This window comes from Oreochromis aureus, linkage group 3 (assembly GCF_013358895.1).
Source record: "Oreochromis aureus strain Israel breed Guangdong linkage group 3, ZZ_aureus, whole genome shotgun sequence".
Classification (NCBI taxonomy): domain Eukaryota; kingdom Metazoa; phylum Chordata; class Actinopteri; order Cichliformes; family Cichlidae; genus Oreochromis; species Oreochromis aureus.
In genome coordinates this window covers 21,515,466-21,541,776 of record NC_052944.1, presented here as the reverse complement: position 1 = coordinate 21,541,776, position 26,311 = coordinate 21,515,466, and the positions used below count along the sequence as shown (strand labels likewise).

The 26,311-nt window shown below is 45.5% G+C and overlaps 2 protein-coding genes across 3 annotated transcripts; both read left to right on the top strand.

Annotated features, from left to right (window-relative positions):
- Positions 1-789: 789 nt before the first annotated feature.
- shbg (sex hormone-binding globulin) lies at positions 790-4,995 on the top strand. Its single transcript, XM_031753164.2, has 8 exons — positions 790-1,200; positions 2,008-2,105; positions 2,352-2,541; positions 3,301-3,462; positions 3,610-3,766; positions 3,994-4,130; positions 4,258-4,459; positions 4,584-4,995. Exons 1-8 carry the CDS (start codon positions 1,093-1,095, stop codon positions 4,718-4,720), a joined length of 1,191 nt encoding a protein of 396 aa, XP_031609024.1. The 5' UTR covers positions 790-1,092; the 3' UTR covers positions 4,721-4,995.
- A 793-nt stretch (positions 4,996-5,788) lies between these two features.
- On the top strand, positions 5,789-24,157 carry neurl4 (neuralized E3 ubiquitin protein ligase 4). Of its 2 annotated transcripts, none has more exons than XM_039609605.1 (29): positions 5,789-6,266; positions 10,768-11,275; positions 11,365-11,430; positions 11,516-11,997; positions 13,058-13,169; positions 13,251-13,339; positions 13,426-13,498; positions 14,410-14,683; positions 14,958-15,139; positions 15,221-15,306; positions 15,389-15,551; positions 15,645-15,852; positions 16,412-16,488; positions 16,582-16,660; positions 16,920-17,089; positions 17,551-17,679; positions 17,982-18,127; positions 18,261-18,479; positions 19,268-19,366; positions 19,446-19,598; positions 19,692-19,859; positions 19,956-20,114; positions 20,268-20,447; positions 20,610-20,703; positions 20,796-20,903; positions 20,979-21,123; positions 21,273-21,385; positions 21,515-21,674; positions 21,777-24,157. In XM_039609605.1, exons 1-29 carry the CDS (start codon positions 6,051-6,053, stop codon positions 21,979-21,981), a joined length of 4,863 nt encoding a protein of 1,620 aa, XP_039465539.1. In that variant the 5' UTR covers positions 5,789-6,050; the 3' UTR covers positions 21,982-24,157. The 2 variants fall into 2 exon arrangements, with proteins under 2 accessions (XP_039465539.1, XP_031609044.2); XM_031753184.2 differs by having other exon boundaries at positions 15,642-15,852.
- The last annotated feature ends 2,154 nt before the right edge of the window (positions 24,158-26,311 follow it).

The window sequence follows — 26,311 nt, the reverse complement described above, 5'->3', positions numbered from 1 at the left end:
AAGTGAAAGCAGACATTTCCAAAACTGGCCACTCAAATGAGAAAAATCTTGATACTTGATGGATAAACAATACTAAACCTCAGGGGAGAAATATTTCAGTGAGATTCAAACTGTCTCTTTAATCTCTTCATGAAAAGGATGAGTCAGTCATTGTCTGGGAAATGGTTGTGGTCTCCTGCAAATAGTTGTTTCGGTTAAAGCCTAACAAACTGCTGAATTTGACTAAGAACAGATCCTTTTTTTTCTACAGCACATGTTGTAGCTTTTGAAAGCAGGGAGACATAGATGGTACCATCATAATAATAATAATAATGGCTCTATCACAGTGTCCCATTATGTCAGAACACAAAATGCCATAACCCTAAAAGCAGCAGAATGGACTGCAGCCATCAGTAATCCCTTCATTTAGATGAGTGCTGACACATTCTGTGATCAGCTCGTATGTATAAGAGCGTGCGACAGGCAAGAGTTGTGGCCTCTTTGTTCATCTTGCATTTCCCACCTTTCACGGGCTGATTGTGTGCAGCAGAAGAAAAGAGCTTTGAGTACTCTCTCCCCCTTCACTGCAACATTTTACACACACACACACATTGAGTCATGGCTGGCAGCGGTGAATCAAGGTTCCTGTGTAATGTGTAAACACATCTGTGGGTTGGCTAAGGTCACTCACCTGGCCTGCAGTCGTGTCCTCACATGAAACGAGGGCGGAAGATTGACGGACTGATAAAAACACACTTTTTAATTTCTAATACTGCAACAGACACTTTTGTGCTTTTTAACCCCACAGTTTCTTTCTTCTGTTTGCCTGCTGTACTTCACATTCACCACCCACAGCCATCTGCATTTCTGCAAACACTGGTCTCAACCAACGCGGCCTTCCGGCCTCAGGGATCGATAGCTTGCCCTGACCAGAGATGCCCTCTGGATCCCGGGAGTTGTGACAGCACACGCCAGCGCACTGCACACTGCACACTGCACACTTTTCCATAATCCCTCTGCTCCTCATCTTAACTCGACCTCCATCTGCATCGCAGTGTAGCCGGACCAACCGTGAGCTGTGGGGACTGAACGCTGCGAGGCCTGGGTCAGTGAATGTGCTGCGGGATGACTTGGAAAGCAATGGCAGGTGCACTGCTGCTCACTCTGAACCTTATTTTGCTGGGGTGGGGAGCTGAGGGCCAGGGAAACGGACGTGATAAGGTATGTTACTGCGATACACAATGCCTAGAATTAAAATGTGCACTCTGTGTGTGTGTGTGTAGGAAGTATCATCTATATGCACCTTTTCAGCCTTTAATGAAGTCCCTGATTCTCTGCAGAAGCATGGATGACTCTAGTGACATATATTGTTTCTGCACACTTACATGCTACAGCTCCTGATCATTGGAAATATCTGCATGTATCATTTAGATACATCTTTTTCTTTGAGAAAAATCTACTTTGTTGGCTCATAGGTTATGTTTTAAAGAATAAAAGTCTAAAAGTCCTGAGCTAACTCATACTGTATCCAGCTCATGTGCCAATCGAAAGGGGAGGGGGGATCCCATCATTTGCTTAGACTTTGCTCAGTTTGCTCAGTTTGCGGACGCATCGGCATAATTAAGATAAGAGAGGAAATACTTTACTTTTGTCCCAGTTTCTGGAAATTACTAACACAAAAAGAAAAGCAAGACTTGTTTTTCCTCTTAAATGTTCTACATACACATGGTTCATATCCACAAGTGAATGTTGTGTGGTTGCTCTTGTCAATGAAATGCAGTGATGTGGCACTTCATCACCACTTAATAATTTGCGCACACTGCTCTGTTCAGCTTTTTTTTAAAGTCGAATCAATAACTGAATAAATTTCATCTCTCGGTTTAATGTGGTTTTAACGAGCAGCCAATGAAGATCTCTGAGTGTAAAATACTGAGGCCGAGTTCGATAAATGAGAGCTGCGTGTAATAAAAAGCTGTGAGTAACGACCTAAGTGTCAGATCAGTGCGAGATGAAGCTTGTGTCTTCCAGAAAGAGGTGCCGGGCAGTTCTACCGTCTATCTGGGCCAGAACACGCACGACTGGAGGCCGCTGATCCACACAACGGTGAACCTTAGTCAGATCGGCAGGTAGGTGAGCGATGGAGCAAATCAGTGCACCGTTAAGCCTGCACAGCAGCTCCTCTGTGGGCATAAAGGTGCACACAATGCTTCTGGGATTTCAAATTAAAACGTGACCTTGAAGTTCAGTTTTTACTGAACAGGCGTACATGAGCTCTCTAAGATCAGTCAAAGATAAATAAGGCAGGTTGTCTTATTAATGCACCAATGAGCAGCCTTCACTCCAATTTACTGTATCTTTATTCTGCCACGCAGCATCAAATCCTCCTTTCAGTTCCGGACATTTGACCCAGAAGGTCTGGTTTTCTACGGAGACACAAAAAACGGGGATGACTGGTTTGTTTTGTCGCTGAAAGACGGCGTCCCCCTGATGCAGATCAACAAAGAAGGCGTGCTCATCAGCGTAGCGGGCACCCCAAGGCTCAATGACGGGAAATGGCACACAGTAAGCATCCAGTGATCACTTGGAAATCAGTTTGCTGAACTCTAATTGGCTAAAGAACTGCTTTATGGTGCTTTTTAAAACTCGCCCCTTATGCTTTTCCTTATTTTCTGTCATTCATATATATATATATATATATATATATATATATATATATATATATATATATATATATATATATATATATATATATATATATATATATATATATATATATATATATATATATATATATATATATATATATATATATATATATATATATATATATAGATAGATAGATAGATAGATAGATAGATAGATAGATAGATAGATAGATAGATAGATAGATAGATAGATATAGAAACAAAAAACAAAAAAAGCAACATTTTACAACTTCAACCTAAAGCGCTCTATCTATGCAATATATATATATATATACATACATATATATATCAGGGGTCAGTTTATATGCAAATTATTATGGTTATGGTCATATAAGGAACACAGCTGTGAGCACACAAATCCCGCCCATCTGCTGCTCTTGGTTTGTTTGCAAGAGACAGCCAATCAGAAGAAAGCTGGAGTAGCCTTGAAGGGGGAGTGGCTAAAACTGCTGGTTTCAGGCAGGGAGAGAACTCTGGAGCTGCACAAAGGCTCCGTATAAGAAATTATGAAGGGCTCCTTGAGAGCGCGAGAACAAAACCATGTTCGAAATGAGCATAACAGCTCATTTTAAAACTGGCTAACTGTACCGTTTGTTGTTCTCTTGATGCCACCAAGATGGAAGTGAGCAACCAGGGCAAGTTCGTAATTCTGGAGGTGGATGGCACTGGCGGGCTGGTGGTGGGCATGCATTCCAAGCAGATAGAGGAGGTCATTCACGGTAAATTACGACTGTCCCTTGGCGGGATGCTGATCGGCAAAGAAAAGATGATTGTTCAGGTACTTTGTGTATTTTGCACCTTTTGTTTTAAACCACACTTCAGCTGCAAATAGACCAGATGCTGTTTTCCTCTCCTTGGACAAGACCTCTGGAAAATAGCTTCTTGAACATGTCTGAATCATCCACCTCTTGCCCTCTTCCTTTAGTTCAATCCCAAAATGGATGGCTGTGTGCGGAAAGGCAACTGGCTGAACCTCACCGTCCCATGGGTGGCAGAGGCAGACGAGCTCCAGCCTTGCTATGAAAACATCCAACCTGGCAGCTACTTCCCTGGCACAGGATTTGCCATTTTCAACACCTCAGGTGGGAACACTCTGCTAAATTATCCCAGATACTAGCAAGTGTTTACACTCCTTTATTCAATAACAAGCTTTCCAGCTGGCCCGGATATTGCATTTATGCATGATATGGCATCTCGGGTAGCAATATTTCTCCTACTTCTAAGTAGTACTCCTTCTAATCAGATTCAGCACGTTAATTTGTATTTATTTAACCAACTCAACACATCCACACGTTTCTTTTTTTCCCAGATTTCCAGATCGATGAAGATCACGGGGTCCGTATTGAACTGTGGGGGGATTTCAGCCAGATGGACGGGACCCTTTTGAGCATCAAAGCTGATGGGGAGGAGCTCGTGTTCTCTGTGGTAGCTGATAATAACACAAAGGTATCCACATAAGTCAGATGTATTTGCCCTCGAAGCAGGATTATTAACTTAGAAATGATATTTGCTTCATGCAAATAACACACACAGATCAGTGTACGTCACAGTTCTGTTTCCATTTGGCATTCAGGACTTCACATTCACCTCTAGAGAAGAGGTGCTCACCATGAAGAACACTTTCAAGAGGCTCCAAATTAAGTTTCAGAAGGATTCGCTGAGGGTGGTTAAACATGAGGATGAATCATCGGCTGATTTTTCAGTCAGTGCAGGGAGCAACACCAGTTATTTATCAGCTTGGAGAGATGGTCATCTTGCCATTGGAGGCCTTTTGGGTGAGACTGCAGCTTTAAAGTATTTCAGTCTAATCCTGTATTACTGTGCAGCAACACAAAAAAAGGATCTGCTCTGTGTAACTCATGAAGACGATCGTTTTCTTCATCTATTTTGTCTTTTCAGGTGAGAATGACGACGATGTCGGCTCCAAGTTCTTGACAGGCTGTCTGGAAAAGATCCAGGTCCAAGGGAAGGATTTGGATCTGGATTCGGCGCGTGTCAAACACGTGTCCGTTTCCTCTCACAGCTGCCCCGCTTAAACCACGAAAGCATGCTTACACTTTATGGTATGCTGAGTAGACATGGTGTTTGCAGTGATGAGCACTAAAGTGTTTTAAGTCAGAATTTTATACTTGTACCAGTGAATCTCCAAAGTGTAAATAATTTAGTGCTAAATATTCATATTTTATGAGATGTCTCTTCCACTTTCCCACTTTTAACACAACATACAGATAAATCTGATAAATGTGAGCAGTTTTGTGACTCTGGTACGTGCAACAGCAAGCTGCTGAATAAAATATGACTTTCCCTAAAATGGTTTCTGATACATATTCATTTTTCTGGTATATTTTAAGGCAAAATAGAGGCGTAAGATGTGTTTGAGGATTGTAATCCTCAAACACATGAAACAGATGTTATTTTGTTATGAACACCTTTATTCTTCAGTTTATTCTTCTTCAGTTTTTTGTTGTTGTTTTTTTTTTGTAATTTTTTTTAATAGTCTCCAGGAATAGTTATCCAGGCTTCCTGAAGGACATTCAAGGCTCTTCTGTGGATGGACGAGGCTACCATCACTGAGTGTAGTCGATTTCTTTTAAGGCCAAATTTTAATTCTAATTTTCTTCAATTCTTTCAACTTAGGTTAAGCCAGTCTTTTCACGCATGCCTCACAAGAACCCGCTCGCTCTCGCCGAGTGACTGATCTTAGACATGAAAATTGCTCCCTCTAGTGGTTAATTAAATATAATGTTAAATTCATCAGAGCCTTGTGTATGACGTCATCTATCCCATCAAATTAGATACACGGAAAAAGTACAAATATTACTCATCAACTTTAAATTATAAAAGCAGAAAAGAAGAAAGACTAGAGCAAATATGAATGAAATGTTCAAGATCAGTTTCAGTTAAAATGATGTCTGTATTCACTTATCGCTGCAAGAAGTCATCAAAATGTTATGTGCAGCTTTGAAATGAACTGGAAGATGTGAGAGGTCGGGCAACACAGACAGATAAATAGATTTATTTTCATTCAAAACATTATATACATTTGTTTCCCAAGACAGCGTTAAACTAGCAATAAATAGAATAAAAAAATATAATAACACCTATTAATATTTAACTAGACAATCATATAATAATAAAAACACATACATGTGACTCTAACTGTAATTAAAGTAGAAAGTTTTTAGCCCTCGAGCCAATAAAGTGAGAAATAATCAAAAACAAGTGTACAGTGAGGCTATGGTGAATGTAGAAGCGTTAGCTTCTGAACCAAAGCGTTTATATAGGCTTTAAAATGACGCCACGCTTTCAGTCATTAAAGCCTGAGGTGCGGTTGCTAACGATTCCACATATCTGCCGGCTGCCATAATGTTACTGTCGCAAAGCCTCGCTGTCGTGAATACTGGCCGCCCACTGAAGATGGCGGCGGAGCTGCATCCGCGGAGCGGAAAGCTGATCGGCCTGTCCAACTCGAACCGAACCGCCCGTCGCAACCAGCCAGTCCAGGAGTTCAATCACGGCCTGGTGCTTAGCAAGGAGCCGCTGAGGGACCGGGATGTCTTCACCGTCCGCATTGACAAGAAGGTAAACAAACTGCAGGCCCGCTGCTGGCTCCTCTGAGCGTGTGTGAGGGCAGCGGGACGGGAGCGGAGCTGGAGGGACGAGCCGGGGGTCTGTGGCTGTCCGCGGTCTAAAGCTACTGCTGCTGCTAGGGCGGCACACACAGGGTTTGACAGTAGCCGCAGTGTTTACGGCTCCTCAGGCTTTAATTAGATACACCGACAGAGACTGGGGAGGACCGCAGGGAGCTGATAAACAGCCTGCTGTGGGCTGGATGTGATAAACGAGTCTCCTAGCTAACGATAGCCCGCCCGTGTTCCCTTGGTGCCGTCAGATAGCCGTGCTAATGAGCCGCTAGCAGGCTGGCCGGGGCTAGCCTTTCTGGAAGGTGCTACGAGGGCTTTGTCTGGCGCTGACAGGGACCCGGTATCGTTTTATCGCGTGAAAGAATCCCAGCTAAGCCGGTAAGTGCGGCTCTTTTAGGGCTTGTTTTGAAAGATCGGTCGCCTGTCAGGCTGTCTGTCCGATGGCTAATAACACTGCAGTGTTCACGCCACACGGGGCTATCGTAGTGACTCAGAGGCCATGTGTGAACAGTACACAGTGACTACACCGAGGCTGTTACCACTGTCATTAATATTAACCAGAGCCTGTGTGCTGAAAGCCTCAGCTCTGCAGCCTCCGCTCACCTCTGTGCGTATGCAAAGCGTCTGCAGACCGCTAGAATTGCTGCTCAAAAAGTGGAGCACGGAGGTGACTACTTCATGCTGTTACTCATTAATTACATGCACTCTTTCGGCTGACTTCACAACCATTTAAACACAAAATCACGGATATCATGTGTCTAACTTTACTAGACCTGCTGCTGTTAACAGTTTTCATCATCAAGTTAAGTGCAGGTGATCTCTTTCCTTTCTTTTCCCTTCATTTCCAGTCAAAGTCCTGCCTCTCCTCCATCACAAGTGCAAAGAGAGCTTACAGCTACAGTTCACATCCACTGATGAAGCTTAAACCAGTTTTAATTATGTAATTTTGCAGGTAGAGGTGGCCCAATGTTCTGTTTCCTTGAATTAGCAGCCTTGACCTTGTTATCTCCATGCATTAAGAGTGCCTGTGCAGAGTGTTTACATTTCAGTTGTGGAAAACCTCCGTTGTAATGGCTTCTGTCTCTGCAGTCGGCCTCCCAGCTGCGCTTGCCAACAACATGGCAGCACTGGAGTCAGTGCCAAAGCCAACTGGGCCCCACACACACACGAAATGACAGTGTGTCCAGCCGTCTAAAAGCATGGCGTGTGTGCACGTAAAGCATCTGGCTTAATAGCACCTGCTGCACGTTAGATAATTATGCATCCCTGGTGGAGCTCTCAGCCTGATAAAGGCTCTCATAAACAGGCTCCCGCCCCGTCTTTGCATGCATTGCCAGTCTGAAAATCAATAGTTTGTCATCATGGAGCACCCGCTGGTATGACTCTGAGTGCTGACGTCCAGGGTGGGGGGGACGTAAACACATGAGGGGGAATGAAGTGATTTATTGGAGCAGGACTCTGCGGGTGTTTTTTCACTTGAGGAAGAAAGAAATGATCTATGATAGGATTCAGCGGAAGATCCAACTAGTGAGATGGAATACTCTGTCATGCGTTTTGCATACTGGGAGTTACTTAAAGCTAAAATGATTAGCTGTGTTTTGTCTTGTGTGACAGTATCAAGTTTTGAATTGTGCTTAATGTGATGAGTAGATCAATATAATTGGCACTAATATCTACTTTGAAATACTACTTTTCTCTTTTCTTGCTGTTACTGTTTAATTACGAGTTAACGCTAAAGTCATAGGTTTTCAAGTCTAACGTGTTTTTAAAAGCACACAAATTCAGCAAGTTGTGCCACTTTGTGTTCCTCACAGTCATGCCGATCTGGCTGGAAAATGTTTATTCGCTCCCAAATGGGAGTTTGTTGTTGTGAGAATTTGCGCCCCAAAAGCTGAGCCGCTGCGTTTCCTCTCTCTAGCGGTGCTCCCCATAGGTGGTGCTTTTGAAATCGACAGGCTATAAACTTCTCTGTTTCCCTATAAAAGATGCTCTGTTGTCCCGCTCAGTGTGTATATTTGCAGCCTGCGATTATTAGTCTTTTAGAGTCGAGTCGAATGAAAGACTGGGAGGCAGACGCCCACAGGCTGCTGTTACGTAAGCGAGAGCGCGAGGGAAGGAGATGTCTGTCTCCTCCACACACACAGACCCGGTCAGCCTGAGCTACTCCCAGATCTGTTAACCCAGATACCCTGGCTGCGGTAGCACACTGCCTTACATAGCACCTGCCGCGGAGCTGAGGAAGAGGTGGGCAGGAGGAGGCTGACTGTAGTGTTAAAAAAAATTGTATTGATCCTGGGGAAAGTGTCTTTGGCACAGAAGTCAGCTGCAGAAAAACATCCCAGGAGCTGGAAGGGTTTCAGTGATCGGTCACGGTCATCTCTTACACTGGAGTCCTACTGGGGGTGGGGGTGGGGGGGGTTATGACTGAGCATAAAGCTGAGGCTTTTATCCACCGCTGAGGTTTTTGTCAGATGCCTTTCTCCTTGAGCAGCAGGTGGAGTGCAGCGAGCCAGGAGACGAGTCCTCGTCGAGACGACAGGGGTTCGTGGCTCTGTGTCGGCAAGCATCTGCTGCGCTCAAGTGTTTTTAATCGAGACTTAAACATCAACGCCAGCTGCTTTTTACATTTTCTTTTCTCTGCTGCAGTCTCTCGTCCACGTTGTGGAGGTTAAACAAAAACGAATAATAGAATTCATCTCGGCAGATCAATAAAGTATCTCGTTGTCGTCAGCTTATGGTGAGCTTCGTGTTACTGGGAAGAAACGGATGCCTCGGGCTGCCTGTTAGGCGATATGAGGCCAATGTCGTGCAAAGGCACGAGGAATTTTTGCCGTGAAACGGGGACCAACTGCGCCATGAGTTCAGGGGAAGGTGAGATCGCTGAGCTGAAGTTCAGGTGTTTGTTTTCTGCGTACGGGTTTAATCATTACACCTGGACCACAGAGCCGTCTGTGCTCTCTGCGGCTCGACTTCTTTTTATTATTTCAGTCATAAAACAGAGGAAAGCATTAGCAAGGCCTCATAGTGAGAAGATCCTGGGCTTGAACCTGATCCAACTCTGTTCCTGTATTTGTGGGGTTTGCATGCTCTGCCTTCAAAAGCTTATAAAAATTTTCATGCCCCTGTGCCATATTTATATTATAAATGCCAAAAAAACTGCCAACAAGTTGCTGTGCAAGTAAACACTTAATGGGTAATAAAAAGACCAAGATATAAACAAAACCCTCACCCCTAACCAATCACAGCAGATGGCTGCACCTCCTCGATCCTGGTTCTGCCAGAGGTTTCTTCCTGTCAAAAGGGAATTTTTCCTTCCCACAGTCGCCAAGTGTCTGATCATACAGGCTCATCTGATTGTTGACGTTTCTCTGGATTATTGTAGGGTCTATAAAGAACCTTGGGGCGACTGCTGCTGTTGTTGTTGTTATTGAATATAATAGAATTGAATTAAATTATTAACATATTAGCAATATTTTATTACTTAAATACTATTCCGATTTCTGTCAGTGCTGCTGTATCACAGCACCCCTAATCTGCATACACACTGCAACATGCGTCATTTCAACTGTGCTTTTTGTCATCAACCTAAGATCAGACAGACTGATCAGACCATCAGACAGATGACAAATTGGACAATATGTAGGAACAAAGCTGATTACGTCCTTCTGATGTCACGGTCAGTTGGAAGTTGTTATTTAACCCTCAGGATCGTATTGCAAGAGTGTTTTTTTTCTCTTCTGTTTGATCTAAATATAGAGGAGGATGTGTGAAACTCACCCTTCGGTATCAAAATGTATTTAACTTCCCATCTTAGCAGTGAGACACTGGTATTATAACAGTATCTAATGCAGCACTGGTGGTTCAGTGAGTTTTCTTCCAAGCTCATGTTCGTGTTTGCAGCTGTTAAACATGACAGTGCAGCGACAGAGTTACTGTCAACTAATCTCCGACAAATTTTCATATTCTTCTGCGCTCGCGCTGTCCCGCTTTATTCTCAAAGGAGCGCTCCCTGAGCTGCGCTCGTCACCGGCAGAATGACTAAAAATAACAGCGGCGGATCATACACGACACGCCCTTTGTTTTCCATAGATATCTACTTGCAGTTTTTAGCACAGAGCTTCACTTTTTTAAGAGTAACTCCCACGGCACAACACAGCTCCACTCGGAGTCAGAGAAACAGCTGCTGACTGTTTTTTTTGTTTTTTTTAATTTTTTAAAATTTTTACTACTTTTGTGCTTTTTCTCAATATTTGCTGTTGACTTCAGAAAGCTACATGGCTCTGACGTTATTTTTGAGCGTCTTTAAATGTTTTGCTAAGTGTGGGACAAAGACTCGGTCTTTGGTAAGGTGTAAAATCCATCATTTGTTGTCTTTTGCTTTTTACAAATGGATCTTTAATTAGGAGAAAGGTTAAAGGTCACACTGTGTCTCCTTTCAGGTGAACTCGTGGAGCGGTTCCATCGAAATCGGCGTGACGGCCCTGGACCCCGCCGCGCTGGACTTCCCCAGCAGCGCCACAGGCCTTAAGGGCGGCTCCTGGATCGTGTCGGGCTGCTCGGTGCTACGCGACGGCCGCTCCGTCCTGGAGGAGTATGGCCGCGACCTGGACCAGCTAGCCGAGGGCGACCGCGTGGGCATTCAGCGCAGCTCCCGCGGAGAGCTCCACCTCTGGGTTAACGGGCAGGACTGCGGCGCAGCTGCAAGCGGCCTGCCACCCAAACTGTGGGCGGTGGTGGACCTGTACGGGAAGTGCACGCAAGTGACAGTTGTGAGCTGCGAGCCGCCACCGCCCTCTGCGGAAAGAGAGAGCGAGACATTAGAGCGGGAGGAGGAGGAGGAGGATGAGGAGGAGGAAGAGGTGCTAGTGTGTGGGGGTCGGGAGGACGCGGGGATCGCGGCACTGATGAATGTGGCAGCAATGAATGGAATGATGAATGGAGATGAAGGTAAGAAGCCTTTCCTCTTTATCGCTGCGGTTCTTTTTCCTTCTCTGTCTGTTGGACTGCGCTGATCTGCTGTCTCCTGTCTCTGCCAGTGCCTGAGCTTAGATGCAGTCACAATAGACCAGACAAGTTCCTCAACAACCTGGAGCCTGATACTGGTAAGAACATGCCCCCCCAGAACTATCAGCGGACACTTTCCAGGTGGACCGGCGCTCACGGCTCTTCTCTTCCCGTCTCTTTCAGTTCTGACGGAGCACCAGCTCTTTGACGTGTTCAACAACGCAATAGTGTCCTTTTATCGCTCCGAAGATGAGGGCGGAGGGGAGGACGGCGGAGGAGGCGGCGGTGGTGGAGGGGGAGGAGCAGCAGGAGGAGGAAATACAGGAAGTGACTCCTCTTCCAGAAATGACAGAGGGAGCAGCAGCGGAGGAATGAACAGTGACAGCGGAACAGGGACGACAGGAGGAGGAGGAGCGGGAAGTGCCGGGGGCAACGGGGACATCGGAAACTCTAACAGCAGCCCTGGTGGTAATGGAGGCGTGGGGCCGGGAGCTTTGACAGGCGCGATGACCACCAACGACGCGCTGCTGTTTCACGAGAAGTGCGGCACGCTGATCAAACTGAGCAACAACAACAAGACGGCGGAGCGGAGGAGACCGCTGGACGAGTTCAACAACGGCGTGGTGATGACCAACCGGCCGCTCCGACACAATGAGATGTTTGAGGTGCGTGCACGTGTTCAGGCTAACTGTTTAAATATATGTTGACATGTACATGAAAAGTTATTGCAGTATGTTATATGGTCGTTTCAGACCGAGCCAGAGCCTCACATGTGCCTTGCAAGAGGCGAGGCTTACTGGGATCTGTTTGAGGAAGCCAGCCGAGGGGCAGGCAATCAGAATAAAGGTTCAGCCTTAAGTGAGAGGAGGCTTTCAGTCTTTCCCCCATAAAGAAAACCTTTAATGACCTCTGCTGTACCCTTAATGATGAGTTGTGACATTTCAGTATATCAATAACAACATGGTTTGGCGACCGTTAGAATCGTTTTTGGGCTTTTCTAAGGGTAGCTGCAGAGACAGAGACCACCCTCATGTTTTGCTGTATGCAAAACATCTCAGTGAAAAAACATGGAGGTCGCACAGCTGTCGAGTAGTTTGCTTTGAGTTTTATTGACGCAGAAAGAATGACGGGACTGGAAGACGTAATATTTTGCTTGTAGGAGATGCACTTCATGCACACCTCATGGTCTGCAAAGATGGTCTAACCAACAGGAATGCAGCACAGTGTAAACGTGAAAGCAGCGCAGGGTTGTTTTAATTTTGTGTTAAACTTTGGTGCAATTCTTTTCCCTTTTCTTTAAGAGCTGCACTGAGTTTAGGCGAATCATTCGATACAAAGATTTGCACATTAACCGGAAGTAGCACAAGGACGTGAGGGCAGCATTAAGGGTTTATGAAAGTGCAATAAAATCTTTCTTTGACATTAAAATCAATGAATAATTGTGACAGATAATCATAATACTCTTAAAGGTGCAGTTCTAGTTCCAACAATATTAGAGAGGAGGAAGAATTTTCTTTTAGGTGAGGGGAAGGAGAAGTAAGAAAAGAGGAGCATAATTCTAGTCTCTGCTATAATCTGTAATTGCAGGAGAAAGAAAGACAGCTGGAAATGAGCACAATACATGCTCTTTATAGCTGCATGGAGACTGGTCGAACTAGAATTAAAGCCGAGACAAATACTTGTGAATACCAGCATTGATCTTTTATGTTTCTTCTCTGCTATCAGATCCGTATCGATAAGCTGGTGGACAAGTGGTCAGGTTCAATAGAGATAGGTGTGACCACACACAACCCCAACAACCTGGACTATCCTGCAACTATGACCAATCTGCGCTCAGGTAACGCACGAGTAATGACACGGGGGAAGTCTGTTTGTCTGTGGCAAATTACAAGGTGCTGATTGTTTCTGCTTCTTTAAGGTACAATCATGATGAGTGGCTGTGGGATATTAACCAACGGAAAAGGAACCCGCAGGGAATACTGTGAATTCAGCCTCGATGAACTTCAGGTGAAGCACGTGAACACATGCGCAAACTTCTCATTTTGTCTTTTTCTAGTACATCTGACTTTAATTCCTCCGTTATCCACTTTTAGGAGGGAGATCACATAGGGTTGATGCGCAAAGCCAGTGGAGCGCTTCATTTTTACATCAATGGCATCGATCAAGGTGAGACAGATCACAGCCTTTGATGAGGGGAAAGAAGTCCGGTCCAGGACTTTTGATTATGGTGATTATGAATGAGTGGGAGATGTAACCAGTAACCACAGAGCAGTTGTACGTCTGGTGGTGGAGATTTCTTTTACATATTTACACCGATCAAGCATAACATTTTGACCACCTGCCTCATATTGTGCTTCGGTGCTAAAACAGCCCTGAAGCATCAAGGTCCAGGCCACCTTCTTTCATTTCTCCGTGGTCCCGTTCTGATGTTCACGTGCTCTTTGTTGGTGCTTTCGGTAGTGGACAGGGGTCAGCATGGACATCCTGACTTGTCTGCAGCTATGCAGCGCCCTACACAACAAACTGTGATGCTCTGTGCGCTCTGACAGCTATCAGAACCAAAATTACATTTTTAGGAAATCTGAACTACAGCAGCTCATCTTTTTGATCAGACCACACCGGCCAGCCCTACACGCATCAGTGAGCCTCGGCCGATCACGACCCTGTCGCTGACTCACCATGGTTCCGTCCTTGGATCACTTTTAATAGATAATGACCACTGCAGACCAGGAACAGCCCACAAGAGCTGCAGTTTTAGAGATGCTCTGACCCAGTCGTCTAGCCAATTTGGCACACTCCCTCAAATCCTCACACTTGTACAATTTTCCTATTTCTAACACATCAACTTCAATGACAAAATGCCCACTTGCTCAATGACATATCCCACCCATTAACAGGTGCCATGATGAAGAGATCGGTGTAAATATGTTTTAGCTCCTGTGTTATCCTCGGCTGTTCATCTCTGTATCTGCACATGTATTAAGATGTATCTGAAGATGTAGGATCCACATCTGGATGTAGTAATGAGTGTAAAGCATTTGGTTAAAGTTCTCCTGTTCTTGCATTGCTTCTCCCAGGCGTCGCAGCAGCTCAGACCCCAAACGTGGTTTACGGCGTGGTCGACCTCTACGGCATGGCTGTCAAAGTCACAATAGTCCACAACCACAATCACAGCGACCGCCTCAGACGCAACAACGCCATCATGAGAGCGCTGTCTCCCGACGTCGGTCGACCCCGGCCGACTCTCTCCATCACCCCGGACGCAGAGCTGCCCGACCGTCTGCTCTTTCATCCTAACTGTGGCCAGAAGGCCGCCATCATCAGCGATGGCAGGACGGCGCTGCGACCTCAGTGAGTTGTCCTTTCTGCTACTTTATGTTAACCTCGTGATCTGAAACATTTAAATACTTGTTTCTGGTAAAGCACAAAACTAAATGTTCTTGTGTTTACTCATCTTCAAATGAATCTTTGCGGCAAAAGCTTGTGAAAAGTCTGCACAACACACAGATTATCTGCTTGTCCTCTGCTGTATTTTTCATAAGTACTTGTGAAGTAAAATTTATATAGTACTGCAGTATTTCAATCACAGAACAGTGATGGAGTGTAAACAGTGCCGCTTTTACAGCGCCACTGATGACTTCAACCACGGCGTGGTCCTGAGCAGCCGGCCGCTGCGCTCCAATGAGGTGTTCCAGGTTCGCATAGACAAAATGGTGGACAAGTGGGCAGGTTCCATTGAAATAGGGGTCACAACGCACAACCCCGCCTACCTGCAGCTGCCCTCCACCATGACAAACCTGCGCTCAGGTGAGATGAGATGGAGCAGCTTTTGTAGCTTGGATAACTTGCTGTGCCGGGGTTACTGATCCCACTGGGGATGTTTTCCAGGGACGTGGATGATGACGGGGAACGGTGTGATGCACAACGGAACGACTATACTGGATGAGTATGGACACAACCTGGACCGACTCAAGGTAAGTGGTAATAATTTTTTTTTTTATTAATATTTTAAACATGACTGTTTGTTTTGTTTTTAATGCATTTTTCTTGTTCCAGGCCGGTGACACAGTCGGTGTGGTGCGGAAAGAAGATGGCAGCCTTCATTTCTTTGTGAACGGCGTGGCTCAGGGCCCGGCAGCTTGGAATGTCCCCCCCAGCGTCTATGCCGTGGTGGATCTCTACGGCCAGGCTGCACAGGCCACCATCATGGATGACATGGGTAAGACGGGAGAGCGCGAGAACTAAGAACTGTCCTTAAGAAGAAAATATTAGCATCAGAGTTATTTTTCTCTGCTTCTTTCTCTCTCAGTAGACCTCCCCCCTCTTCCAGAGGATAGCTCTGAGGGACCCACAGCCATGTCCCCTGGGAGTCCTTGCTCGGTAGGCGGGGCCACCACAACCTCCGACTTGCGTTTCCACCACCTACATGGCACCAATGCTGTCATCACCAATGGGGGGCGCACCGCCCTGCGTCAGAACTGCCGCAGCGAGTTCAACGATGCTATTGTCATCTCCAACAGGTGAAACACGTGACGTCAAAGTGACCTGTAGTGACTCTTAATCCATCCATGGAAGAGAAATCACAATAACCGCGGTTATTGTGCTTAATCCTGCAATCTTTCTAACAGCCAGCAGGGGGCAGCACCTGTTTGATTATGTAGAAGTTTATAAGAAAATCACTCTAATCCTCTTTTGATCTGTGACCTCAGAACAAACATTTCTCACTCCGAGTCACTAGTTTTCTGTTTCGTTCAACAAAATGTGCACATTTTGTAAATTATCGACCCAACAAGAGTTAAACAGACAGTAGAGCCATGTATGTATGGGTGTGCAGTGTCTCCAAGTTTGTCCACCACTTGTCACATCTGGTTTCAAAACACCAAGATGACACCAGTGATGGTGCTGTCCATCTTCATATACAGTCTATGCTTAAAGACTATCCACCTCTTATTCGCAAGAGACGTGTGGTGTCACCACAGCAGGTAGTTCCACGTGTTTGATTTGCTCGTTAGGTGAAGGTGTAAAGCACTTCTCTGTGGAGCCACTAACATTCCTCTGTGATGTCTTAAACTGCTGCAGGTGCCTTCGGGACGGAGAGCTTTTTGAAATCGTGATCCAGAAGATGGTGGACCGTTGGTCGGGTTCGATAGAAGCCGGTGAGATGTTTGCCATGTGTCCAGCAGCAGGTCACTTCACACTAGAGCAGCAAAAAAACAAAAGTGTTCCTCTCCTCGTCTTCCCGTGTTTAGGAGTGACAGCCATCAGACCAGAGGAGCTGGAGTTTCCAAACACCATGACAGACATCGACTATGACACGTGGATGCTCAGGTACTGATGCTGCATGCCAATGTGATGTCATAAGCAGTATTGTCTGTGCTTTATTAAGAAGGACTCAGTCTATGTGTGCTCAGCATGACCAATGCAGGTGTGCACGTTCCCAGTTTTCTCTTTTTAATGTATTAAAACTGGTGTATAGAGAAAATAACTGTTGGAAAGTCAAAATGTTTTTCCAGAATTTTTTTTGTGGAAAAATGTAAATTTTTGGTTCAAACTCAGAGCATTTTTTCCCTTTCTGCTTTCCTCGCAGTGGGACGGCCATCATGCAGGATGGCAACACAATGCGCAACAACTACGGCTGCGATCTGGACTCCCTGACGACAGGCTCGCGAATCGGGATGATGCGCTCAGCCAGCGGTGACCTCCACTATTATATCAACGGTGTAGACCAAGGTGTCGCCTGCTCTGGCCTCCCACCAGGTAGGAAATTGTACGAGTTGGAGGACTTGACTGAAGCAACACATACCACTACTACTACTACTACTTCCTCTTCTTTGGACTGCTTCCTAAATCAGCCACACTATCCCTCTGCACATCCTCCTTCACTACATCCATGAACTTCCTCTGAAGTCTTCCTCTTTTCCTCCTGCATGGCAGCTTCATCTTCATTATTCTTTGTCCAGTATGTCCACCATCCCTCCTCTGCACATGTCCAAACCATCTCAGCCTGAGCTGTCCCTCTGATGTACTCATTTCTAATCTTGCCCGTTTCTAATCACGCCTGATGAAAATATCATGTTCAGCTCGGCCTTCTGTCTTTTTGTCAGTGCCACCGTCAAACCATACATACTTGCTTGTGCTGCCTTTCATTCTGCCACAGCGTTCAGATGGATTGTGGTAAATGACTCAGAATAACAGATGTGTGTGTCTGACTCTTTCAGAGGTGTATGCTGTGATCGATCTGTACGGTCAGTGCGTTCAGGTGTCCATCACCAGCTCATCGGGCCCGCTGGACAACAGCCTCTGCACCAGCAACGTCACAGAGAAGAGCTTCCCCATCCACTCACCAGGTAAACCCCCAGGATCCTTACTTAGGACTGGAAATTGTCTTCCACTAAGTACCAAAAGAACTTGACTGAAAATGTGTGAAAAAGCAGCCAATGGCCAAAGAAAAACTATGAAAGACTTTCAGAAAACTCTTGCTCAAGAGCACTTAAAAAATGACAACAAAGTCTGACTGCTTCAAAGCAAAATGAGGAGAAATGAGTGGTTCAAGAGTTTTGCACAGCACCATGAATGTCACAGTAAAAGAGAAAACTATTGCTTGTTCTCAGAGTCTGATGTATTTGTTCCTTATTCCGTGTGATTGCAGTCACAGGCGTTGCCCACCGGCTCCACAGCAAACACGGTAAGAACGTGGTGCTGCTCGGCGAGGGCTGCCAGGCCGTCCGAGTCGGCGGTTACGCTCACGGCATCGTGTTCAGCGCAAAGGAGCTCAAAACGGATGAGCTGTTTGAGGTGAGGGAGATGTCACGGTGACCAGATATTTCAGAGATGGCGGGCCTGACTTTCAATGTTTGAAATGCTTAAAAATAGAAATAAAAGGTTTGAACTCTGCCTTTACTCCTCTCCTGCTCCTCTCTCCCTGCAGGTGAGGATAGATGAGGTGGATGAGCAGTGGTGCGGCTCGCTGCATATCGGTCTGACCACGCTGGCGCCTCTGGAGCTGCCATCCTGCCCGCTGTCAGGTCTCTCCCCCTCCCTCCCGCAGCTCCGCACCAAGGTCACCTGGCTGCTCTGCGGCTCCGAGGTCCGTCGCAACGGCGTGCTGCAGCGGCAGAACTACGGCTGCTCACTGGACCGGCTGATGGTAAGCCGCACACACACCCCCTCCTCCCCCGCCGGCTCTCTGAGCTGTGCACTGAAGCTCTTCACGGCTACCTGTAAGCGGCGCTTCAAGTAACTCATTACATTTTAAGGATTTAGCTGAAGATCAAATTAAAGACCCTTAAACCTCTTGACTTAAGAGATTCTCACAGCCTCTCAGAGAAGCTTAGAAAAATCTGCTTCTTTGTCTCCTGCACGCTCACATTTTTGTCTTTCACCAGTCATTTTTTTGTGTTGTTTTGTTTTTTTTAAATTAGAGAACCGTTTATTAAAAATACAAATTTTAAAGGCACTGTCTAAGTAGCTGGATCGAGGGCTTCTCACTGTTCACTAATGATTAATATTAATATTTAACATTATCTGTCCATCATCTGAAATTGACCCCTGGGGTATAAAAACCTGCAGACTTAAACACGAGCACCAACGCTCTTAATCTTCAAGTTAAAATGCAAATCCTGAATACTTTGGAGCTGGATGCTAATCGGCTTACTCCATCAGTCTTCGGTCTTTTTGATTTAAATATTGATTCATTTTCTTAATGCAAAGAGATGCTGTGATTCCTTTGTGTTGTTTATCTACTGTGGCTGAAAGAAAGCTTTAAAACAGAGTGGAAACTAATGTTTTGAGACTTTTTCTAAATGTCTATTGTCTTTAAAATGTATGAAGCTAAAAACCAGACATAGAGCAGCAGTGTGTCATCACTGCGCGTCTCTCGGCGGTGCTAATTGTCACGTGACACAGACGATGTTAAACCCGGATTTGTGTTTTCAGGTTGGGAACCGCGTCGGGGTGAAGAGGTGCAACGATGACACCATGCACATCTTCATCGATGGAGAAGACATGGGGCCCGCCGCGACAGCCGTAGCCAAGGTAACCACCGCTCACTCTGACTCTCATCAATGATGTTGCTCTGCGATGCCACTCAGCGCCTCTTTCCTGCTCCTTGCAGAACGTTTATGCAGTTTTGGACCTGTACGGGCGGATAACGGCGGTGTCCATCGTCAGCTCCTCGCTGACGGAGGATGTGGAGAGCGTTAAGGCGCCCTCGCTCTCCTCAGACAGCTGCAGCGAGGGAGAGGAGGACAGCACCCCCGTCAGAGAGGTATGAAGGATATTTAAGAGGCCCTCGAGGATCAGAACCCTCCGCCTGTTCGATCTTTAGAGAGAAAGTCTGACTCTCTGTTGCCATCTTCAGGCTGAGAGCGAACCGTGCGTGCTGCTGCCCACTGTCATGGCGTTCCTGGAGAACCACGGCAAAAACATCCAGCTGTCCAATCAGAACCTGACAGCAGCCAGAGTGTCGAGCTACAACCAGGGCCTGCTGGTCACCGCCCAGCCGCTGGCTCGTCAGCAGCTGTTCCAGGTAAGAGTAAGGCTTAACGTAATCGTTCGGATCATCCGAGCGATCGCTTCGATTTTGGGAGTACAGTTTTAAAGCATCGCTGTTTTTGCCCACCAGTTTCAGATCGACCGTCTGAACCCGTCATGGACGTCGTCACTGTCTTTAGGGGTGATTGGTCACTCCCCCGACCGGCTCAACTTCCCCTCCACGGCGTGCTGTCTGAAGCGCTCAGCCTGGCTCCTGCAGCGAGACTCTGTCTTCCACAACTCCCTGAAGGTGTGCACTGAGACAGACACAGATCTGTCATCGGGGAGGATATCGATTTTTTTTTTTTTTTCCCCCTGTCTTACACGAGAGTCTGTTTGCACGGACCCTCAAATTTGACTTCCTTCACTTTCACTGCTTCACTTTTCTCCCTCTTTTTTCCAGATATGTGAGAACTACGGTCCTAACCTAGATACATGTCCAGAGGGGACGGCGTTGGGTCTGCTGGTGGACGCCAACAGTTGTCTCCACCTTTATGTCAACGGCATGGACCAGGGCGTGGCAGCCCAGGACATCCCTTCTCCCTGTTACCCCTTCATAGACCTCTACGGCCAGTGTGAACAGGTTTGCACACACATTAGTGCACGTTTGCATTACGTGTCTTTTAGGCATGTTCAGCTCTTCCAGCTGCTACCTTTAGACCTTCGTGTAGCTGAAAGCTGTTAATTAAGCTAGTGTGTGGACTGTGAGGCAGCATGTTTATCATGTGTCATGTGCTGATGGCAGGTTACAATAGTCACCAACAACGTGCCAGCTGTGGGTGGAGAAAGTGGTGAGACCCGCTGTCAGGGCGACATGGAGAAGGCAGACATGGTTGACGGTACGAAGCTGACTTTTTAAATTTTTTTTTAAATATTAAAACTGCTGAGGTTGTCAGATTTGTGAGTTTTGCCTCTTTTTCCTTCAAAACAGGAATCAAAGAGAGTGTGTGCTGGACGCCGCCTCCAGAGGCCAACCCCAATAAGACCTGCGAGTACCAGGCGCTGTGCTCGCGCTTTAAGGACATGCTCACGTTACCAGGTGGGTGCTTCGCCTTTCAGCTTTTCTTCCCGAGACTTCATCTGGATCTAAAACGTAGCCTCTCTGTTTATTAAGATGGATACTTCAGTGAAGATGCAAAGTACAACCTGTGCTACTGTGAGTCCTGCCACAAACTCCGGGGGGACGAGGCGTATTACAAGAGAGGAGAGCCGCCCCGGGACTACGCCCTGCCCTTTGGGTGGTGCCGCTTCGCCCTCAGGTAGGAAGACAGCCTCTGACATTATGAAGCCTCAGCTGAGCAGCGTTGACATCACTATCCTGGTGACCTGAAACTAGCGAGGGAGTCCATATTAATCTGTTCAGCTTGCTTTGTGTTTGCGTCAGTAACACTCTGTCACATCTGTGCAGGATGAAGTCCCACTGTGAGGTTTCCAATGCACTGAAGAAGTGGCACATCGCGTACCACGGCACCAGCGTGGGAGCTCTGCGACGCACGCTGGACCACAGCCAGCTGCTGCCGGGTAGAGAAATCACTGACACGCTTTTTCTGTATTCACACGACTCCAGACACATGCGAGTTGTTTGCGATGAAGCTCATTCAGCTGCTTTAATGAAACACCGGCTAACATTTTGACGCTTTGTCTTCACAGGAATGTCGTCCATCTTCTCGGTGTCTCCAGCGAAGGTGGAGGGGCCGAACGGCTACAGCGAGCCAGAGGAGAACAGCGCCCCCGGCAGGGAGGTGCCCAGGGTGCGACTCTCCCCCACCATGCGCTACTCTGGCTTGGAGATCTTTGCTCCCAAAGTGCAGTAAGTTACATCTGCCTGTTTTATGAGCGCTACCCAGCAGAGCTAACAGGAAGTGAGGTGTCTTTTTGTACTAACGGTGCACTTCTCCTTCTCCTCACGCAGATTTCGGGACCCCCGTTCTCACCGCTGCCACCAGGCTCAGGTGGGATTCCAGGTGTGCGTGCGCCCAGGCTCTTACAAGGTGGGACCGCCGACGCTCGGCCACAGCGAGCCCCTGGACCCCCGCTTCAGCAACTCTGAGATCGAGTGGATCACCAAGGAGCAGGGCGGCACGCTCCTCTACGGACTGCTCGTTCGGATCGAGTGAACGGAGCAATGAAGGAAGAATTTGGGTGGAGGTGGGGTAGCTCCACACGGCACTCCTAGTACTTTAAAAAAAAAAACGAAAAACTTGACAACCAAATCCAGCCCTGCCTTGAGCGAGAGACTCCTCTGGAATCCAGCTGTTCCTACTGTGGATTGTTGACACTTCAGCATCTTTGATTTGGTTTTGTTCCTTTCGCTCTCGGACTCTTTTAGCGGCGCCGCAGCGGTTTCAAAGGACAGACACTGCCTGCACTTTATGTTTCAGACACTCGTGGGCGATTTTTAAACTTCTCATCCACACAAAGCATTCGTTCATCCACTGTAGGGTTTGTTTGTTTTTCATTTTTAATACACTTTTCTTTTTCTTCTTTCTTTCCCGGAGCCTCACAAACGGCTTCTCTCTTTTTTTTTTTTTTTCTTTTTTTTGGCACTTACTTTTAACACTGTGCTGGTCAGTGTTTTACTTTGGGAGGAGCTGCACTCCTGCCAGTCTGCACGTTAACAAACTGTCGCCTAAAAAGACTGAAATGTGGGTAAAAAAGAAGAAAAACAAGGAGAGTGAGGATGTTTTCACACAGAGAAAAAAGTGGACACACTTGAATCTGGAGGGATTTTAAAACTGGAGTGGGTGGGTTCTGGGGCGGGGGGTTGTTTACACATGTACCACTGTATGTTGCTGTCCTCTTCATGTCTCCACATTAGCAGTTTGGCTTTTTTTGTTTGTTTTTAAATCAGCCCCGTTTGCGGTCTTGCCCAGCATCACTTCTTTATCAAATGGGAAAACAAGTTAGGACCTGGGAAACGCCCCTGCTGCACTTTTGGGATTGTCAAAGTGCAGGTGATGAATGATAACTAACGCTCCAGCCTTACAAGTTATGGAAATATGAAACATTTTAAGATGCTGTAGAATTAGAAACGGCAAGTTTATAGTACACTGTTTAATTTAAAGTAATTACAAGCTTATTGGCATCTTTTTTTTTTTTTTGCTTAGAGATGAAGAGATTTTACCTTTCACACCTGTATAATGATTATGAAGCTACAGCGAGCCCCTTTTAAACCTCTCCCACGTGGTTCCCTGTGATACCTCACCTCATTTTAAAGGTTTTCAGACAGTATTTTTGAGTTTTTTAACGTTTACAAGAGAAAGGGATGAAGTCGTAGGTTTAACAGCACCCATAGCACACAGATGCTCTCCAGTTTCCTCTGGAAATGCGTCTCTCACCGTTGATTGGTTGCAGCCCTGACTGAAGCCACCTGAGCGTACAGGTCAGAGATGGGAGATGCAGGCCTGACTGTAACTGGAGTTTCAGCACCGCTACAACGCACAAAATCACACGTTTCTTTCTTGTTTCTTTAATCCGCACTCTAACCAAAGTCCTGATAGGGTTCGCCGGGTCTGTGCTGACCAAGTTGGCGTCGTCGCTAGTCAGCGATGGCCTGAGAGAAAACAGTAACTTCATGTTGGTTCCTGAGGTCCTCTGAAAGATTCACAAATCTTCCTCTAGAGAAGCATCCTGAATCAGTGCCACTGCTCTCTATTCTGTAGTGTTTTTGCGGTTTAAACAGAGTGAGAGGATGTTAATTGGAGAGTCCTACAGGCCGACTGTAGCTTCATGTGAAAACGCACGTTTTCCCAGATGTTCAGCTTCTTCTTCTAAAGGTGGACGAAATGGACTGACACCAAAAAAGGCGTCACTAACCTTTCATCCTTTCACCGTTTACACTCGATCCACTCCCGGGAGCAGAGTCCGTGTCCCCGCGAACTACGTCCAGGTGTTTACACGTGAATGTTTATTCATGATTTACACTCAGTGTCAAACGTTTATGCTCAACATCCACCTTGACTGCATGTGATCAGCTTCCCACTCTTTTCAGTTCCGTTTTCTTTCATTTAAAGAGCCAAACTCACTTCACGATCGAAGCTCGCTCACCTTCTATAAAAGCAGCTGTGACGGGGAATCTTAAGAGGAAAAGAAAAACACTTCCAATCAAAAATGTGAAAACGATAAAGTTATTAAATGGGTTTATTTATGGCCCAGTGCTGCTTTGTACAATTTAATTTGTTTTGTTTTTTTTGTTATTTCTGTTTTCTGTATGTCGCATTGTACAGGCTGTTACATAACAGATCATATCTTCCTGATTTATAAAAAGTAAAACTGACAGACAGTATGCACAGATGGATGGGTAAAGTCTTTTTTTCCCCCCCCTTTGAGCTGAAAAACAAAAAACAGATGCTGAAAAGAAAAGACCAAACCAGCTGGTGCTTTTTGCTTCCTTTTTTTCACATTTTATTTCCAGTAGGAAAAAAGAAAAGTCTGGTCACTGACACGTTATTGCAGTGTTGCACACTTACTCAATCACACCACCTCCAAAATCCTGGTGACTTGTAACTCTTTAAGGCCGATAGTGGGATTTTTCATAGCTTTTTTTTGTTTGTTTTTTGTTTTCTGTACAGAAATAGCGGCTGCTTCAAGAGAAGCTCCATCCTGCTATTTAACAAGCACACACAATATGGAAAAAAAAAAAAAAAATGCAGACCCAGCAAAGTGGCAGCTGAAAGTATGAGTGAGGGAGTTTGCTGCCCCACGAACAAAAGATGTCTGACTGTAGCCAAGTGTGGTAACGTACTACTGACGGGGCCTGATCTACTCTGTGGTCCTGCTGGGTTGCATAGTCAGCGTCTTTTGCTAATCCATCCTCAGCGGTTAAGAGTTGTTTCTGCACCAGCTTCACTTTTAAGTTGGACCCTGAGATTTATTTATTTTTTTATTCATTTATTAATTTTTTATTGTCTGCTAACAGAGCTGTTCACTCTGCCTCTTTAGCTTCATTTACAGGGAATAATTACATGAGAACATCTTTCCTTTGAGTGAATTAAAGTGACACAGGTGAGCTAATCTCTGAGGACACTGCTGACTGACATAAAGCACATGGACGGCCAGAGGGTCACTTTTACAACCAGAGCCTGCAATGTCCACCAGCAGCTGAACTTCAACGAGCGAACGAGACTTAAAGTGGACTTTATTCAGCTCATTTCCACCTGCATCATTTGCTTTGCATGACTACAGTTCAAAATAATCCTTATTTCTGGCATCCTGGGCCCTGCTAGAGTCTTTCAGTTCATCCTTTCTCTGAAATCACACAGTTTAAAAGATGGATGTAGCTGCTACGACTTCACCCATTCATTTCTGCTGCTGCCGTCCTTTTCCCATGTGACGAGGAGGACGTCTGACTGAAACCACATGCTCATTGGCTAATGAGTCACGATAGACAACTCGTTAGCTAATGAGTGTTTGTGACAGGGAAGCTACATGCATGTTTTATACATGTCTGAAACAAGCTTTTTTTTCTCTTATTCTTTTTTTCTTCTTCTGATTGGTTGTCATAAGGAGCAAGTGGGTGGGGCTTTGCACTCACTGACATCATACAGGTCCAAGAACAGAAAAAAAACACTGTTTAGAGGAGTGAAGTGTGAGCTTTTAGCTCATATGGATTATTTCTAGACTAATCTCATTACTTTAAATTAGGGCTGTCAATGTTAACGCAGAATTAATCAGTCATCACGATTAACGCAATTACATTATTTAACCCAACTAACCCATCTGGGACGCAGAATGACTCAAAATCCCTGAAATGTCTGTCAACGCATTTCGGGCAGTTTGTCCAAAGTTTCTCCATTCTGCCCTCCGAATGGGTTAAATGTGTTACAATTAAAAAAATATATTTTTTTTAAAATTTTAATCACGATGACGTGTTACCGCGTTAACATTGACAGCCCTAATGTACACTCTTGCCATATAAATACAATCATACATCGCTGTAACAGTCTACAGTGTGTAGCAAATTTATTAGACCAGTTGTCTTAAAAACTAGAAAACGTATGTTAGAAATCCATCAAAAGCTCTTTAAAACTAATATAATAATAACAACTGATATTATTTATTATGCAAATGCAACAATAACTCACTATTTTGGGGGTTACTCTCAACTTCTCTAAGAACTCAGGAAATAAATTTTCTGTTCAGGATTTCATGTAAAAAAACTGTAATTTAGCATGCTGACTTAAAAACAATACCAATGTGCTTAACTATTTTCTTCAGATTTAGCTAATAAACTTTAAAATTAATGGATGAAACACTGATTATTTAGGTCAGCTGTAGCATAAACCTTACACTGCATGGTGTAATAAATGAGCACTGTATAAATGTATACGACAGAAAATAAGGCATCGGTCCACTTTAAGTCACTGATGCAGCGAAATGATGGCAGTGCCGCTCACGACAGTCATCTTTACCTGAAGTTCAGCTGCAGTTCCTCCTGCTTTAATGGAC